The following is a 19,617-nucleotide window of genomic DNA, read 5'->3' as shown; positions in this document are numbered from 1 at the left end:
TTTTTTCTAAGATAATGGCAAATGATAGTGGTATTAGTGTAATAACGAAAATTGTGGAGTCTGAACAAAAGAATCAAGTATAAAAAAATAGAAAGAAAAAAAATAAATAAATGAAAATAAATATGTTATATAGGAAATAACGTTGTATGAAAAATATGTACATATATATATATATATATATATATATATATATATATATTAATCTATATCACTTGTTTTTTTTTTTTTTTTCTTGTTTTATTCAGATATTACATGATTCTATTTTGAATAAGATGCCTTGTTATGATAAATATGAAGAGATCAAAATTTTATCAGTTGAAGAAGTAGAATTATTAAAAAAGTTTCATGATTTTAGTAAAAAGGAAAAATATGAATATTTTAAAGAAAACGATACTATTGTATCTATATTATTTAATTGTTTACAAACAGATTTCAATCTTCATTTAATGCAATATGTATTAACAATATTTTATGAAATAATAAGAAATGATGGAAGTTCTTATAGTTATATATTAGGTATATTACATGATAAAGACATGTATGGATATTTAATGAAATTATGTACACATAGTGATACGTATATAGCTGATAAGAGTTCCTTTTTATTGTCAGGAAGTTTTTGTTATAATAATAATTATTTTACTGAAGTACAAATTAAAGAATTTATTATAAAAATTGATTTCTTTAATGTTAGTGAAGAAGGAAAAATGGATATATATATAAATATATTAAAAATTGATAATTATAGAAAAGATATATATGAATTAGAACAATTTTCAACTATTATAAAAAAAAATTTAGAGCTATCTAATAATAATGCTAATAAACAATATAAATCTGTATTTTGTATATGGCTACTAACTTTTAAAGATTGTTTTATTAAACAATTATATAAAAATAATATTATTGCTATAGTAATAAATCTATTTAAAAAATGTAGAGTGGAAAAAATTTTAAGAGTTTCACTTAATATAATAAAAAATATTATGCATATTGATGATTGTTTCGAAATAATAGTTGATAATAATATTATTCAAACAATGACAGTATTGCAGTATGATAAGTGGAGAGATAATGATATATATGATACAATAGTTCAGCTTCTCAACAAGTTAGACCAAAGGGTCAAAAATTATAGGTAAAAAAAAAATATATGTATGTATGTATATATATATATATATATATAAATGAATTGTTTGTGTATAAAAAAAGCTATATATATTATATATTATATTATATATATATATATATATATATATTTATTTATTTATTTATATTTATATTTTTATATTCTTCTCTGCAGTAATTTTGAACGATACTGTCACGAATTATCAAACGGAAAATTGAAGTGGTCCGTTTTACACACAGAAAAGTTTTGGCTAGAAAATGTCATGCAATTTGAGAAAGATGAATTTAAGGCTATTCAGCAATTAGCTGATATAATAAAATTATATGCTCATAATATTATTCAGAAAAGTGAAACAGGTGAAAGCAAAGAAGAGATAGACGCAGTAACAGTTGCTGTTGCTTGTTTTGATATTGGTGAATTTGCTAGGTTATATCCTAATGGTAAGAAAATATGTCAGAAATTTAAAATAAAAGAAAATGTTATGATTTTAATAGCTACAAAAGATAGAGATATTGTTAGAGAAGCTTTATTATGTGCACAAAAAATTATGTTGAATAATTGGCAAAGTATATCAAATTCGAAATAATAAATAAATAAATAAATATATATATATATAATAGTTTTATACGAATATTTTAATTTAAAATGAGTTAAGAAAAAAATATTCAGAATAATATGCTCATATAATTAATAAAAATTCCTATATGTTGTTGTTAACATTTCTTTTTTCTTATTTTATTGTTAATTATTATAATGTTGTAATATTTTTTCATATAATTAATTCATGTATATTATGAATGTATACATATTTATAGTGAAAAATGTAAAATGGGGAATTCAATAGTGAATATTATTATTATGCTATAAATATTGTTTCTTTTATTTTATTATTATTTAATTTATTATTTATATTTTTAAAAAAATAAGCATAAAGATTTTTTTTTTTCTATAATATATTATTATTTAATGATATAAGTATATAACAAAATTATAATTTTTTTTTTTTTATCTATTTATCTTATTTTTTATATTTTAATTGGTTCTTTCAGACTATTAGTTTATTTTGAAATATGAAATATATTTAGGATCGAAAAAAAAAAAAAAAATAAATAAATAAAATAAAAATAAAATAAAATAAAATAAAATAATAATAGTAAAATAGAATGAATGAAAATACAAGAAAAAAAAAAAAAAAAAAAAAAATTAATATAATGTAGCTAAAAATATTTTATATATAGAAAAAAATGTATATGAAACGTTCTATATATTAATACACATATATATATGTATATATTTATATATAATATTTTTATATATGTGTAGAACTCAAAATTTTGTAAGATCAAATAAAAACATGAATATAAATTAAAATTATGTTATATGTGAAACGTTGCTCATTATGAAAAAATTTAGTCAACTTACAAAACTAGTGTTAGTAAAAACACATGCACGTAAATAGAATCAATAATAAAAGAATAAATAATAATTATTATTATAATAAAAGGAAATACGTTAATAGGATGAGACACACAAACATATATATATATATATATATGTATATTTTGTATTATTACTTTTTTAAGAAATAATTCAAATCAAATTTGAAAGAAGCATTAAGATAATTTATAAAACTTGTGGACTTATCAAAAATTTCGTTCATAATAGTTTGTACCATTTCAGATAGTGGTAATGTAATATAAGAATCAAGTTCTTGATTTATAAATAAATTATCTGTTTTTAAAATATGTGGTGGTATATTATTACCTTTTTTTAGACATTTTTCATATGAATTTAATTGAGGAATAATTTGTTCTTTATCGAATGGATAAACTTTAAGTTTATCATATTCTGTATAATATTTCCCCATTTTATCTATTTTATCATTTTTGAAATAGGATAAAATATATCTATTTTTATTTTTACATGTTTTTTTTTTCTTATATATATATATACCTAGACCTTCTTTTTTAGCTTGTTTAATTTCACCTTTATAAATACCATTTTTTAAATTACATGATCCAAAATGTGAATAATTATTTTGATCCCAATAGCCTATATAAACTATATTATTAGATGGTATATTGAAATTTATATTAATGTTAGAATATATATCTATAGAATCATGTGGTTCTAATTTTCTAGCTAAGATATGTTCATTCGATGGAGTTATATTAATTTGTTTTTGATTATCTAAAATATTAATTTTGGGTTCATTGTATAATTTTCCAAATCCTTGTTTTAATCCTTTATTTAAATTTCCACTATATATAGTATTATCTTTATGTCTTAATATATAACAGAATTTATCAATTATATCATTTTCATAATATCCATGATATAATATTTTATTATGATTATCAATTAATATACCTATACCATGTCTTTTAAAATTAGGAGTAAAATAGCCATAGAAAATATATCCGTTTTTAAAATATATTTTCATTTTTTGACAATTTTTATTTCTTTTACTAGATAAATGTAATTTAGATATTTTATCATCTCTTATATAAATATTAATATGATCTTTAATTTCATCTTTATAAAATCTTCCTTGTATAATATACTTTTTATTTTTTAAATGTAAGCATCCATTGCCTTGTCTATATCCATTACTCCAATAACCTATATATGTATTTTTATCTTTTTCTTTATTTTTAAATATACCATATCCATTAGGTAAAAAATTTTTCATTTCTCCTTCATAAAAAAAGTATTCATTATTAAAAAATGCTTTTGGATATTTTTCATTTGTGTTTGGTTCTCCTCTATCATTGACAGCTCCAAAATATTCACTTTTATCAGCATATATTATTTTAGTCAATCCTATACATTTGTTTATAATTGGATAATACAACTTGTCTTCATTTATATTTTTCATGGAATCAATAAATTCATTTTGTAGTAAATTATTTTGATAAATAATATGTACATTCATATTAGATTTATCATTCCTTAGAAATGTTTTATTTATTGGCTTTGTTATTTTGTCAATATTATCCATATGGTAATTATTTTGTGTATCATTTTGTATAATAGAAGATATTCCTGTGTTTAACATATTATTATATATTTGGTAATTCTCTTTAATTTGTTTTTTATTTTCTATTAATTCGTCTTTTATTTGTGTGTTTACTAGATTTTTATTGTTTTCCATATTATTATATTCTAACTTATTTTGTGTGCTGTCTGCATCTACAAGTTCAAAAGAAGGATAGCCAATAAGATATTTAAAATTGTTATTATTGTTATTGTGCAAAAAAATATCTTTCCTTTTATTAATATTTTCAATATTACTTGAACAATAAAATGAATATATATTCCACTTTTTCAAATAAGGCATATATATATCAATAATATCTTTAGACCAACAATCTACGTTATTTGTATAACTATAATTTGCCATAACTGTATTTTGTATTTTGTTCATAATTTTTTTGGTTAATTTTTTTTTGCTCTTTTTTTTATGTATATTATTTGTTATATTATATGTTATATTATTTGTTACATTATTTGTTACATTATTTGTTATATTATTTGTTATATTATTTGTTATATTATTTGTTACATTATTTGTTATATTTTCCACCTGGGTAACATTCGATGGTATTTCCTTTGTAGTTTTTCTTTGTCCGTTTCTACAAAAATTTGCTTTAATTAATAAAGGACACAATTTATTTATTTTTTTACACTCTATATTTTTTACATATTCTTTGTCAATTAATGATATAATTCCTTTATCTACAATTTCATCATTACAAAAATTACCTTCATATAAATACCATATATTAAAATATTTGAATAATAATTTTCCTTTACCATTTTTTTCACAATTTTTCCATTCTCCGTCATATATTAAACTATTAAATTTATCATATAATTTCCCTTTCCCATTATATAGCATATTTTTCATATCTCCAATATATTTACAAAAAATTTCATGCCTCCTGTTATAAAATATGAGCTCCCTATGAATGCACCTATTGTAATCATATATATCATTTTCTATATTAAATAAATTTGAACATCTTGATCTTTCTATCTTCTTTAATAAGTAATAATATTTATTTGGATTTTCATTTAAATGGAAAGTTTGAATTATTGATGACATCTCGTCTACTTCTTTCTCATCATATAAATTATCATGTTTTTCATTATATTTATCAGTATATTCAACTGAATATTCATCAATTATATCAGCACTAGTCATAGATATATTTTCCATTGTCGTAATAGATATATGATCCTCTTCATCATCAGTTCTACTAATAGTCTTTTCAAATTGTTCATATTTTTCCACATCATTTTTTTCACTCATACAAATATAATTATAATGATTTTTTAATAATTTATTTACTTTTTGGTTGAAAAAATTATATGTAAAAAGTTGTATATTATAACAAAAATTGTTATTTGTATCTTCAGTTCTTACAATATTTGTGTTGTAATAAATATTGTTATTTGGATTAGCTATAAAATTTTCATTTTTATGATATATATTATTCATATATATATTTTTACATATATATTTTTTTTTTTTTATACATTTATTTGTATAACTATTTTGATGTACTTCATTTATATTATTGGTAAAATTTTGTATTATATCTATAAGTACATTTTTATTTTCCTTCATAACATTATTATATTCTTTTTCATTTTTTAATATTTCATGAGTCTCTAACAATATTTCCTTGATTCTTTTATCCAACAGGTTTAGCTCTTTTTTATTTTTATTTACAATCATATCATCATTTATAGTAAGATTATTTCTTAATTTTTCTTTACATATATAATTTATTTGAATAAATATGTCAATGAATTCAGGGGCTGTTTCATAGATATATTTGTCTATGTTTTTTCCATTACATATATAAAGGAAAAAGGCATATTTCTTTTTAATATAATTTTTTATAATCTTATATATATTTGAGAAATAATGATCAAAATTTGTAAAAAAAAATAAATTTTTATTTAAATTGTTGTTATTTAAATGATTATCATCTAATAAAGTATAATATCCATCCTTACAAAAATTATTGGATTTATCTTTTTTTCTTTTATTTTTTAAAGAATGTATAAAGGATGTATCCTTATTATATGAATATGTTTGAATATAGCTATTATCTTCATCTTCTTGTGTTTCCTCCCTTTTGTTATTTAAAAAATTATTATTGTTTATATTAACACAAGGATTATATTGCTTTGTATTATTATTTATATTATCTTGTATGTTATTATGTCCTTCATCCATGTGATCATTTTTTATTTGATCTTCAATAGATTGTGTATATGTAACTTCACTGTAATTTTCGTTTCCTTTGTAAATATTATAATCCTTTTTTGCTAATTTCCAACAGATTTTATTATTATGATTGTCAAAAATATATATTAGTAAGTCATTATTTATTATTTGTATATAACATGGTATTAATTTTGTAGAAGTTAGATTATCATTCATGTTGTTAGTATTGTATGGATTAAAGGTAGAAAGGGGCCTATCTTTTTGTGATTGATCCATTATATGATCATTGTTTTTTATAGTATCAGTTTGATTATTTTTATTTTTTTGTTCTATGTTTTCTTTATTATATATAGAATTATATTTATCATTAGGAAAGAATATAAAATTGGATGGTAATATTTTCATAAAAAAAAATATAGGAGTTATAGAAGAAAAATGTTCAACTTGTGGATTTAAAAAATGATGTGAAATAATTATATGAGCAAAATTATAATTTTTTATATGCTTATATTTTGTGCGTATTAATAATGTATCTTTTATATGATTTAGAATATGATTATTCATTATACGTATGTTATATTTTAAATTAGTATGTGTTAAAGACTTTTCTATTATATTACTAAAAAAATTGGTAAGACAATTATTCCAATAATATATTTGCTGATCTATATCATATTTAATTTTTATTATATTAGATTTATTAATAAAGAAAGGGAAATATGGATAATTATATATGGTAGGATATTTTTTTCTAATTTCATATATATTATGTTTTATATCTGATAAACATTTATTCATATATTTTTTTTGTTTTACATATTTTTTTACGATTTTTTCATATATATATTTTATATTATTATTAATAGAAATGTCTACACCTTGTTGTTTCTCAGAATGTTCATTTGGATCATTTTTGTTTCTATAATTTTTCATTTTATAATGTTTTTTTATTTCTTTTTTTATGAAATTATACTTATTAAAAAATAAATAATCGATTTTTTTTTGAATATTATATATATCCATATCGTTATTAATTTGATCTAGTAAGAGAAGATAATTTAATTTTTGACCATAATATTTAATAATGCATAAGAATTTATATGCTACTAATTGTTCTAAATATGATATAATTTTAGATAGTAATCTTTTTTTATCATTCGAACATTTTTTATATATTTCATATATATTAAAATGGATGTTATCCAAATTTATATTTGTTTCATCATGTTCATTATGAAATAAAGAATATTTGTCGAACAAAGTAATTATAAATGAAATATTTAAATTATCAATTAAAAAATTAGATAATAATTTGATATTCCCTTTATTACTTAGTAAAAAGTTGTATTTATTTTCATAAACTTGAATACTAGTAGCATATATATTTATTGCTTTTTTATAATCAGGTACATATCTAAAAAATATTTCTCTCTTTTTTTTTTTTTCATCCGAAAACTTTTTATGTGACATATCATTTTGATGTGATACATTATTTTGACGTACCTGTATTTTATTTTTCACTGAAAAAATGTTGTATATTTTTTTAAAAATTCCGTATGTATAATTTATCAGTAGGTCTTTTTTTAAAAACAAATTGTGATTTCTTTTTTTTTTTTTTCTTCTTATTATAATATTTTCTTTTGATTCCTTTTGGCTATCCTTAGAATTATCTGAATTTTGTAATAGTTCATAATTTGAGTAGTTAGGACTTTTAGTGTTTTTTTTATTATTTTGCTCATCTGATAAAACATTAGACTGTTCTTTTGTAGAAACTTCGACCTTTTTGGTAGGCAATATATTATATTCGATATCATTATTTTTTTTTTTTTCTTTTCTTTTATTCTTATTATTAGCATCATTATCGTTTAGGCAATTTATAAAATAATATTGTAAGTCTTTAATAAGTGAAATGCAATAAGGTGATTTAACTTTATACAATATTTGAATTGGTATAAAATAATTATGCTCTATTTCTTTGCAGAAATCATCATATGGTTTGACCATATCAATCATGTTTTCATCTGCATTCTTTTCATGAAATTCATTATTTGTGTTATCTATTTTATTTTCTTGTTCATCTATTTTTTCCATATTATTAAGGCAGGCTTTAAAAATGGAAAGATCAAATTTATTTTGTTCCAAAATTTTTTCATCATAATTATCTAATATTGGAGAAAAGAAAGTATTGTACTTTTTCTGTACCTTGACAAAAATATCTTTTGTATTTTTATAATTGACTATTTTATAAATATATATATTATCATCAAACATAATTTTTGGATTATCTTTATTTCCATCTATATTGTTGTTTTGTTTATATATAATATCATCATTATTTTCTACATCCTTATAAATACTTAAAATGATTTGTCCACTTTGTGAACTTTTTATTTCAAATTCATTACTTACATAATCTGTAATATTTTTTTTTAAATTTTTAAGATACACATGATATATTTCATATTTCTCAAAAGAAGGATGATATAGTATAATACGATTATCTTTTTTAATAAAACATATATGATTCGAATGAATATTTAAATAAATTATTTCTTTATTTTTATTTTCTACTTTTATATCATCAAAAATATTTATATAACTTATATCATAAGGAATTATGATTTTTCCTATATCTTTACATATGATAGTATATATTTTATAATTTCCTTGGTTTAAATTGTTTTTATTTAATATATATGTATTTATATTATTATATTTTTCATTATTACTATCAATATTTTTATTATCATTTGTATTATCATAATGTTTTTCTCCTTTTAAATACTCATAATATTTTTTATTTTCTTTATTTGTACATTCGTTTGGTTTTATGTTTATTATATCTTCTTTATCAAAAAAACAGTTTCTCTCATTTTTTTTTTTATCAAATGTAATATTTTTAAGATATTTACTTTTAAATATTATTTGTAATTTATATATCCTATTTGGTTTAATGAATAAGCTATTTATAATTAGATTATTTTCATTAATTGTCGTATAGGAATATTTATCAATTTTTATAATTTTATATTCTTTATTATATGAATTAATATTATCTACATAAGAATGATCATAATTGTCATTTATTTTATCGGTTATATATTCACTAAAAATGTTGTATTTACTATTTATTTGTTTATATATTTCATTTTTGTCTTTTTTTTCAATCATATCATTATTTTGTATATTTGTATATTTTTCTTCCTTAGATGATGATTCCACGTTTGTTATAAAAATATTATATTTTTTATTATAATATAAAGTATATATTTTATGTTTATTTCCTTTTTTTTGTTTCTTCATATAAAAAGATATTCCTTTAGTTATTCTACCATTTTTGCCATTAATTACTTGTATTGTGCATATACACATTTTTTGTTCTTCTCTCATTTCATCATTTAGATATATAGGTATAGTATCTATTTTTAAAACCTTCTGGATCATATCTGAATTTTTATAATAACAATATAAATTTTTGTATAATTTTTTTTTTTTATTGTATATATTATTTTTTTCTGTTTTTAAGAGTTGGCATTCATAATGAACACAACCTTCATATTGAAATATTTCTATATGATTAGTTCTTATATTTTTTAATATAGATATATTTGTGTATGGTTGTTTTAATTTATACTTTTTCTTTTTATTATTATGATAAAATAAGGAACATATATTATTATTTGCTCTTATCATATTAATATATGTACTTGTCTTCTTCATATTTATTTTTTCTTTTGTTTCTCTTTTTATTATACTTTTAATTGGATTATAAATTAAAATGTGAAACATATATTGTAATGCTTTCATTTGATTTATTATATTTATTTTGATATAATAATTAGAATATATATTTATCATAACAATATGTTTGATATATAAATATATTTCCTTACAAATGTGTTTTATCATAAGAAAATCGATATATAATGAGATAGTTAAAAGGATTAATAATAAATGGAATGGTATGCATTCATATTTATTTTTTTCATTAAACATAAAAAAAATTAATACTAAAAATAATATGAGACTAAGAATTAATTCTGAGTAATGTTGTCTTTCTTTTAAATTTTTTATGATAATATATATAGTAAAAATTTGAAAAAAAATAGATTCTATAAAATTATATATTTTTATTATATTTCTATTTTGTTTTTTATTATTAGATAATTTTTTTTTTCTTGAATTTTTATTATCTTGGATAATATCGCTTGGTTCATATGAACTTGATGACTGTACATTGTTCTTTTTTTTATTTGACATATTTTCAAAATCATTATTATATTTATTTTTTACATCATTTTTTTTTTTTTCCTCTCCTTTTTTATATTGACTGTCTTTTAGGTATATTTCAGTATGTGTAATTTTATTGTGCATATTTTGATTTATCGAAGTGTTCATAGAATCGTCTATCGGCTGTTTTATTTTGTATGTATCTAATTGATTATCATTTTCATGTTGATCATTTATTATTAATAAATCTTCCTTTGTTATATGGCATTTTTTTTTTAATATATCTTTGTTTATGCTTATATAATATAAGCGATAAATAAATATACATAGAAACAATAAAGATAATGACAGGAGATATATATTTATATGAGATATAGATAGATTTATATAAATAACACAAACAACTATTATAAATCTTATTAACACTAAGGTATACATATTTTCATTAAAAAAACTATTAATAAGAAATGAATAATTTTGTAAATTATTATCATATGCTTGTTCAATATTTATGAATAGTTCTATACATTGTTTATGAGCTAAAAGTATATATAACTGTTTTAAATTGATTCTTTTTTTTATATATATATTATTTTTAAAAAGACGTATTTTATCATATATATATCCAACATTTATATTATTTAAGACATTTAAGAAAAACAATATATTTTGTTCTTTATTTTTATTGTTATATAGCATATTTCTGTCAATTCGTACTTTGATATATTTATTTTTTTTAATGTCATAGTCTACTGAATAATCATATGTATGAAATGAATTATATATTTGAGATGTTGTATATATATTTATGATATCATCATCATAATTGTTATATATATTTTGATTGACGAAAGTGATATATTTATTTAATTTTTTAGAATCATTTTTATCATATTTAATCAATGTTTGAGGAATAGATGTTATTATTATATTTTTTAAATCATCAATATTGTACTGACCATATTGATCATATTGTTCATATTGATTATATTCATCTTCTAATAAATAAAATAACCTTTTACAACATTTAAATAAATTTTTCTTTTTTTGATATAATGATATATTATTGCAAATGTCTAGTTGATCATTATGAAGTAAAAAATTATTATTTGAATGATTTGTGTCTATACTATCACAGTTTTTGTTTTTTTTATTCATTTCATTTTTTTCATATTCACTATTATTAATCGTAGAATCTATATCCTCCAATAGATTTTGTTTTAGTTCTTCTTTTTGTATGTGTACAAAATTTTCAATAATTTGTTTGAGAAATGATTTGCCCACAAATTTTTTATTTTTCTTTGTTATATTAATTAACATATTTTTCATCTTTTTTTGATCCATTTTTAATATATCATTTTTTATATTGTCATGTGATGTATTCACCATATTTGAAGAAGGAGAAAATTGTTGATTATCTTGATGTTCTTCTTGATATTTATGATAATATAATATATTCTTGAGAAATATTTTGAAAGGAAAATAATTTACTATTCCACTTATATGATTAATATATTTAGGAATAAATTTCTTGAAATGATAATTATAAACAATATGATTATTTATGTATACAATAAAAGGTATAGGAAGCATAATATAAAGAATTATAAATGACACAAGAAAAAATAGACAAATAATTTTAAGAACAAGAAAGTCTATATATATAAAATATAATTTAATATGATATATATTTTCAAATTGTATTATATTGCATATAGAAAATATTAATGGATATAGAAATATATCAAATATAAATAATGTAAAATTTTGAATAGATAAAAAAGGTATATGTAATTTGTTTAGATATTTATTTTTAGATATAAATTTTTTAGATATAAAATAAAATAATAATAAAATAAATATGATATTTATAATGTTTAAAAGTGTACTAATATATATATGTAATAGTTTCATGTCTTGTATTTCGTTTTCTTTTTTCCTTTTCTTCTTTTTTTTTTTTCTTTTCTTCTTCTTTTTCCTTATATATATATTTTTTATATTATTAATAAAGTATTTTTTTAATTCCTCTAATTTTTTATATGTCATGCTGTTGTTTTGTTCTTGTTCCTTTTTTGTGTTTAAAGAAAATAAATATTGTAAATAGTTTTTATTAAACCATGCTACATTATTTTTGGGAGAAGAATTATTTAATATGTCATTGGAGTTGTTCAAATTATTATTATTTTGGGTATCATGAATATGAATATTTTCAGCTCTTTCCACATTTTTATTATTTTGATTATTTTGAACATTTTGATTATTTTGAACATTTTGATTATTTTTATTATTTTGAATATTTTCATTTATGTCATTTTCTTTGTCAATATTACCATGCAGATATTTATTAGTACCATTATATTCAATATCTTTGTCTGTTTTTTTTAGTGTATCTTGTTCCATATGATTATTATAACCATTAGACGAATTATTATCAACATTGTTTTTTATATTATTAGTGTTAATATTATGTTGTGTTTCTTCATGGGGGTTATCAAATATCATATAACTTTGATCGTCCTCATTTTTTTGTAACATATTAATTTTTTTCCTATATATCTTAAGATCATAAATAAAATGAGATATAAACGAAAGACTTTGCATATTTTTTATAAAATAGCTAAACAATGATGGGAATGAATAATTTAAATTTATGAATGTTAGTATTTGTATCATTTGAATAGGATTCATCATTTGTACTGGTTGAAGACATGATAAGAAAAAGATATAAAAATATGAAAAGTAAGACAATATTTTAAGAAGAAACTTATAAAAAACATATTCTCTTACAATTATTAAATTAGTATCTAGAATTATATTTGTTTTGTTTTTTAATATATCTTTATTCTTTTCTGTATTATTTAATATTTTGATATTAATGATTTCTTTTTCTTTTCCAATTTCATTAATTTTATATAAAGTATTTTTAGTAATTTCTTGATTATTTATAAATAAAGTGACTAAAGTGTTGAGTGTATTATTAGTATTATTCAAATATGTTATATTATTATTACTATAATTTTTTTGTTGTAATAACAAGTTGGTACTTAAGAAGAGATAATTATTTTCTTGTCCTTTTTCTTTTTTAAATATTATTTGTATATATGATTGTTTATTTTTTTCCAAGTAACAAATATTATTTTGATGATTACAATTAGCATTAATTAAAAATATTATAAAATATTCATTATTTACTAGAATATTTTTAGGAATTTTATGTACAAAAAAGTAATAATGAACAACAATGGACTGTTTTTTATTATGTTTTTTGTCTTTTTTATCATTGATATTATCTTCTATTTCATCATATATTTCTTCATATGTATATTGTAAGAGGAACATATTTTTTATAGGATATAAAACCTTTTTTATTTCATTATGATTATATATTTTTGTTTTTGTTTTTTGTGATGAGGATAGGAAAAAGAATTCATACCACAACTTTTTTTTAATATTAACTGGATTTCTATTTTTTTTGTTCTTATAAAGATGCAAAAAGTCTTCTTCGTATATATTGTTGAAGAAATGATAAGGTATTTTTTCTTTATTATAGTAAAACCTATTTTTAGAATTCATATTATAATTGATTGTTTCTATATTATAATTATTATCATTTGAATAAGTTTTATTACCACTATTATTATAATTATGATTATCCATTTTGTATTTTTTTGTATATTTTTCACTTTTTAATTCCTCTGTACTTTCATCAAGGTAATTATTTTCTTGTAACCTTTTCCATAGATATATACAGTCGTCATAAAATTGATCATCAGGTAATTCATTTAAGGTCATTATATTATACTCAGATAATACTTTCTTATTATTTATTGTAATGTTATTTAATTGGTTGTTATGAACTTTTATTACAAATAGAAACGTGTCTGATGATGTGTATATATCATATTTATGTTTTTTTACATGAAACGTAGGAGTAATAAAACTAGGATTATTATAAACAAACAAATTATTATTATCGCTTATTAATTTAGTATTATTTTGATTATTACTTTTACTATTATGTGAAGCATAAGATAGATTTTCCATTTTATTGTTTATATTCTTTTCGTTATCATATAAATATTGATAATGTATCTTATCCTCTAATTCAACAATATTTATATCGTATATATTGTTTAAATAGCTTTTATACGTCCTATAACAATATATATTAATTTTATAAATATAAAATTGCTTTTTTTCCTTATCACAAGTACTGACATATATATTCATATTATCAGTAGTACAATAAAACTTGTAGAAATAGGATTCATATATATAATTTTCTTCTTTCAATAAATTATTTTTATTTCTATCAATAAATACGAAATTATATATATAACTAGATGCATATATATATAAGGGTACATATCTTTCAATATTAATATCTATTACATGATATCTTTTAATTTTGTTTTTATGTACTAGACAAAAGACAGGATATTTTAATTTGTTATCAATAATTTTTATATTATTTGAATGTAATAAATCTGAAATTTTAAAATCATCCTCTTTATTAAGTAATATATGATTTATAAATAATTCTCGTAAGCCATCTATTTGTTTTTTTTGAAATATTATAATAATAGAAATATAAAAGCAATGACTTTTATATTTATAAAGTGATGGGCATACTTTATAATTTACTTTTTTATCATTTTTTTCTATATCAAATTGTACAATATCACTCTTTATTTTTTTATCATTTTCGTTATAGAAATGATATATATCTTTTTTTTTATTACTATTTTTTGCTATATTAATAAAATGTAGTTGTAATTTATTAGTATTAACGGAGCACTCAATTAAATATATATACTTGAACAAAGATTTTATATTATCATATTTAAAATTACATTCTTCTTTATTTTCTATATCTATGCGAAACGGGTTTTTTATTTTGTTTAGTTGAGAATTATATTCATAGTTTATTTCATTTTTTATACAATAGTATATATTTGTAAATAAGCATGTTAAGATATATAATACTTCCTTTTTTCTTATCATCATTAATATTTTTATTTTCAAAAAAATAATAAATATTTTATTCTGTTAATAAAATATTATATTTAAAGACAAGATATATTTTTAATTTCATGATGAATTATTGTAATGATGTCATAGGGAGGGGGTAAACATAAATGCGAATGTTATATTTGAATTTTTTATTTAACACAGCATGTGTATAAAAAAAATAAAATATGTATATATATATATATATGTGAATTATAAAATAAATAAATAAATATATATATATATATATATATATATATATATATATATGTGTATTTATTTATTTTTTTTTTATTTATTTCCCCTTTTGACATAATTATTAATGTAGTATCTTTTTTTGTGAGATATTCTTATGTCTATATATCAATAATAAATAAATAACACTACACATATATATATATTTATATATATATAATTGCACATTCTAAAAAGCAAAAATAGTTGCATATTATTTTTTTTTTTTAATTTATTCATATGTATGTGCTTTTATTCGTATTTATATTGTTTTTAACATTTATTTTATTTTATTATTATTTTGTTATAATACACACAATTGTGATGTAGAAATGTATAAATATCACTCAAAGGAATAAACCATTGTATATATATAATAATAATGATTATATATATATATATATATATATTTGTTCAAAAATATTAATAAGGAAAAAAAAAAAAAAGAATATTATACGACATATAAATTAAAATAAAACCTTTTATTTATTCTATGAGTACACACATATATAGTTATACTGTAACTTGAATGATTATTACTATATATGTAGGCCTATGGACATATTTTTCAAAAACATAAAAAAGATTAAATAATAAGAAATATATATCAAACTAGCCAGATAATAATCAATGTATATTTAATATTTAACAAATAAATAAATATATATATATATATATTATTTATGATACAGATGAAGATGAATAATAACGAATAATTATATGTATGTGTGTAGATATTTACATATATATATTTATATATATATATATATATATTTTCCTTTTTTTTTTTTTTTTTTGGGAGGTGATTTTGAGGAACAATGGAAAACATTAGAAAAATATTAATCAATTTTATTTTTTATTTGTAATATTAACATTATTTTTGAATGTATTATTTTTATGTGGAATAAAAAATTTATATATTTTTTTACAGTTGAATATCTTATGTTTTTATTTTTATAATAATATAAAATTATAAAAAGAAAAATTATATTATATTAAAATGTTGGATCCATTAATAAATTAAATATATAATATATCATATATTTTATAAATCAATAGTTATATAAAAAAATGGTAAAACATTTCTGACGTTTCTTTTAATTATAATTATATAATAATAATATTATATTTTAAAAATTAATATTTCATTATATATATATATATATATATATATATTATAAATAAAGAGAATAAATTAAAAAAATATATTATATTTGAATATAAAAATGAAGAATATATGTAATATATATTTATTTTATATTTATTTTATATTTATTTATATTATTTATATAATTTATTAATATTGTGCCATAAAAAAAAAAAAAGAAAATATATTTATATATATTCATAATGAAATAATTGGTATTCCATATATTGTAAAACAAGTGTGGCTATTTCTCTTTTGAAAAATAATATTTTATCCCATCGACATAATATATATATATATAAAATATTTTATATATATTTCATTTTTTTTTTTATTTGTATAGTTCATTTTCTTTCTTTTTTTTTTGCCTTCATATTATCGTACATACCAAATGAAAAGAAAAAAAAAATAATAAATAAATAAAACAAATAAATAAATAACAATTTTTAAGAGGAAAAATATAAAAGTAATAATAAAAAAATATATATATATATAAATATATATATGTTTTATAATACATTTTAGTTATATATTAACTTTGTTTTTCTTTTTATGCAAAAACAAAAAAAATATAAAATAAAATAATACTAAAAGGAAAAGGAAAAAAATAGGGGTAAAATAAAAAATTTTGAATGTTTACAAAAATATATCGAACAAAATAATGAGGTAATTAAGAAAAAGAAGAAAAAGAAAATAACATAATAAAAAAAAAATATATATTATATGATATGATATATAAATAATATGTAATATATGTATATATTTTACCATTTGTAAAATATATTGTGAAAAGGTATAATGGTTAATGTATATTTTTTACTTATTCACTTTATATTTTTCAATTTTGTTGATTTATAAATCTGTTAAATGATACATCAATTATTATATATTATATTTTTATTTTATGTGAAAATTTTTTATGTCATATAATACAAATTTTTAAATATTCCTTATTTATTATATATATATATATATATATATTCCTCCTTTTTAGTACATAATTTTGTGATTTATTGTGATATAACACAATTTACCGTTTAATATTTTTGCTTAACATGTTTTAATATATACCTAATAAAATTTGTTTAGCACACACATATACATACATACGTATATATATATATATATATATATATATTTTTATTTATTTATTTATATTTATTTATTTATTTTTCTAATTAGTTACGATGGATAACAAGGAAAGCATAAAATTGTATGTGAAGAAAGTTATTGAACACCGAGAAATTGAGAGTAAAGTAAAGAAGTTAAGATTAGATATAAAAGAGTTAAATAAAAAATATGAGAAAACTGAAGATAATTTAAAGGCCTTACAAAGTGTAGGTCAAATAATAGGTCAAGTATTAAAACAACTAGAAGATGAGAAATTTATTGTGAAAGCTTCTAGTGGTCCTAGATATGTAGTAGGATGTAAATCTAAAATTAATAAAAGTAAATTAGTAATAGGTACAAGAGTATCATTAGATATGACAACATTAACAGTTATGAAAAGATTACCATGTGAAGTGGATCCTTTAGTTTTTAATATGATAAGTGATATAGATAAAAGTGAAAATAGTACAAACAAAGTTAATTATAATCAAATAGGTGGATTAAGTGAACAAATAAGACAAATGAGAGAAGTAGTAGAGTTACCTATACTTAATCCTTATTTATATAAAAGAGTTGGAATAAAAACACCTAAAGGTGTTTTATTATATGGTCCACCAGGTACAGGGAAAACATTATTAGCAAGAGCAATGGCATCTAACATTAATTGTAATTTTATGAGAATAGTTGTATCAGCTATTGTAGATAAATATATAGGAGAAAGTGCACGTATTATTAGAGAAATGTTTAATTATGCAAAGGAACATCAACCATGTATTATTTTTATGGATGAAATTGATGCTATAGGAGGTAGAAGATTTTCTCAAGGTACTTCAGCTGATAGAGAAATACAGAGAACACTTATGGAATTATTAAATCACTTAGATGGATTTGAAGAATTAGGTAATGTCAAAATTATTATGGCAACTAATCGACCAGATGTATTAGATCCTGCTTTAGTTAGACCAGGAAGATTAGATAGAAAAATTGAAATACCCTTACCAAATGAAACAGCCAGAATAGAAATACTTAAAATACATGCAAATAAAATGACTAAACTAGGAGATATAGATTATGAATCTGTATGTAGATTGTGTGATGGATTTAATGGTGCTGATTTAAGAAATGTATGTACTGAAGCTGGTATGTTTGCAATCAGAGCTATGAGAGATTATGTTATAGAGGAAGACTTTTACAAAGCTGCCAGAAAAATAAGTGAAGGAAAAAAATTAGAGGGTAAACTTGAATATGAAAAGATATAAAGTAGTTGAGCATAAAGGTTTTTATATGAAAAATTATCCCAAAAAAAAAAAAAAAAAAAAAAAAAAAAAAAAAAAAAAAAAAAAAAAAAAAATTTATTTATAGAAAAAAAAAAAAAAAAAATTTTTATTTTTTTAAATTATTTTTAAAAAAAAAAAAAAAAAAAAAAAAAAAAAATATTTTTTAAAATAAAAAAAAAAAAAAATATATTAATAAAAATTTAAAAATAAAAAAAATAAAAAAATATATTTAAAAATA

The 19,617-nt window shown here is 18.5% G+C and overlaps 3 protein-coding genes across 3 annotated transcripts; 2 read left to right on the top strand and 1 right to left on the bottom strand.

The window, feature by feature from the left end:
* Nucleotides 1-14: 14 nt before the first annotated feature.
* Nucleotides 15-1,715, top strand: PGSY75_1306600 (putative vacuolar ATP synthase subunit h; the record flags this gene model as incomplete). Its single annotated transcript, XM_018787131.1, has 3 exons — nucleotides 15-77; nucleotides 246-1,138; nucleotides 1,304-1,715. 3 exons carry the CDS (start codon nucleotides 15-17, stop codon nucleotides 1,713-1,715), a joined length of 1,368 nt encoding a protein of 455 aa, XP_018639873.1.
* Nucleotides 1,716-2,699: 984 nt separating this feature from the next.
* On the bottom strand, nucleotides 2,700-15,605 carry PGSY75_1306500 (putative MORN repeat protein; the record flags this gene model as incomplete). The annotated part of the gene is made up of 1 exon (XM_018787130.1): nucleotides 2,700-15,605. One exon carries the CDS (start codon nucleotides 15,603-15,605, stop codon nucleotides 2,700-2,702), a length of 12,906 nt encoding a protein of 4,301 aa, XP_018639872.1.
* Nucleotides 15,606-18,179: 2,574 nt separating this feature from the next.
* On the top strand, nucleotides 18,180-19,361 carry PGSY75_1306400 (putative 26S protease regulatory subunit 10B; the record flags this gene model as incomplete). Its single annotated transcript, XM_018787129.1, has 1 exon — nucleotides 18,180-19,361. One exon carries the CDS (start codon nucleotides 18,180-18,182, stop codon nucleotides 19,359-19,361), a length of 1,182 nt encoding a protein of 393 aa, XP_018639871.1.
* Between the last annotated feature and the right edge of the window lie 256 nt (nucleotides 19,362-19,617).

This window comes from Plasmodium gaboni, chromosome 13 (genome assembly GCF_001602025.1).
Source record: "Plasmodium gaboni strain SY75 chromosome 13, whole genome shotgun sequence".
In the NCBI taxonomy this organism is placed as follows: Eukaryota; Apicomplexa; class Aconoidasida; order Haemosporida; family Plasmodiidae; genus Plasmodium; species Plasmodium gaboni.
This window is presented reverse-complemented; position numbering and strand designations above follow the sequence as displayed.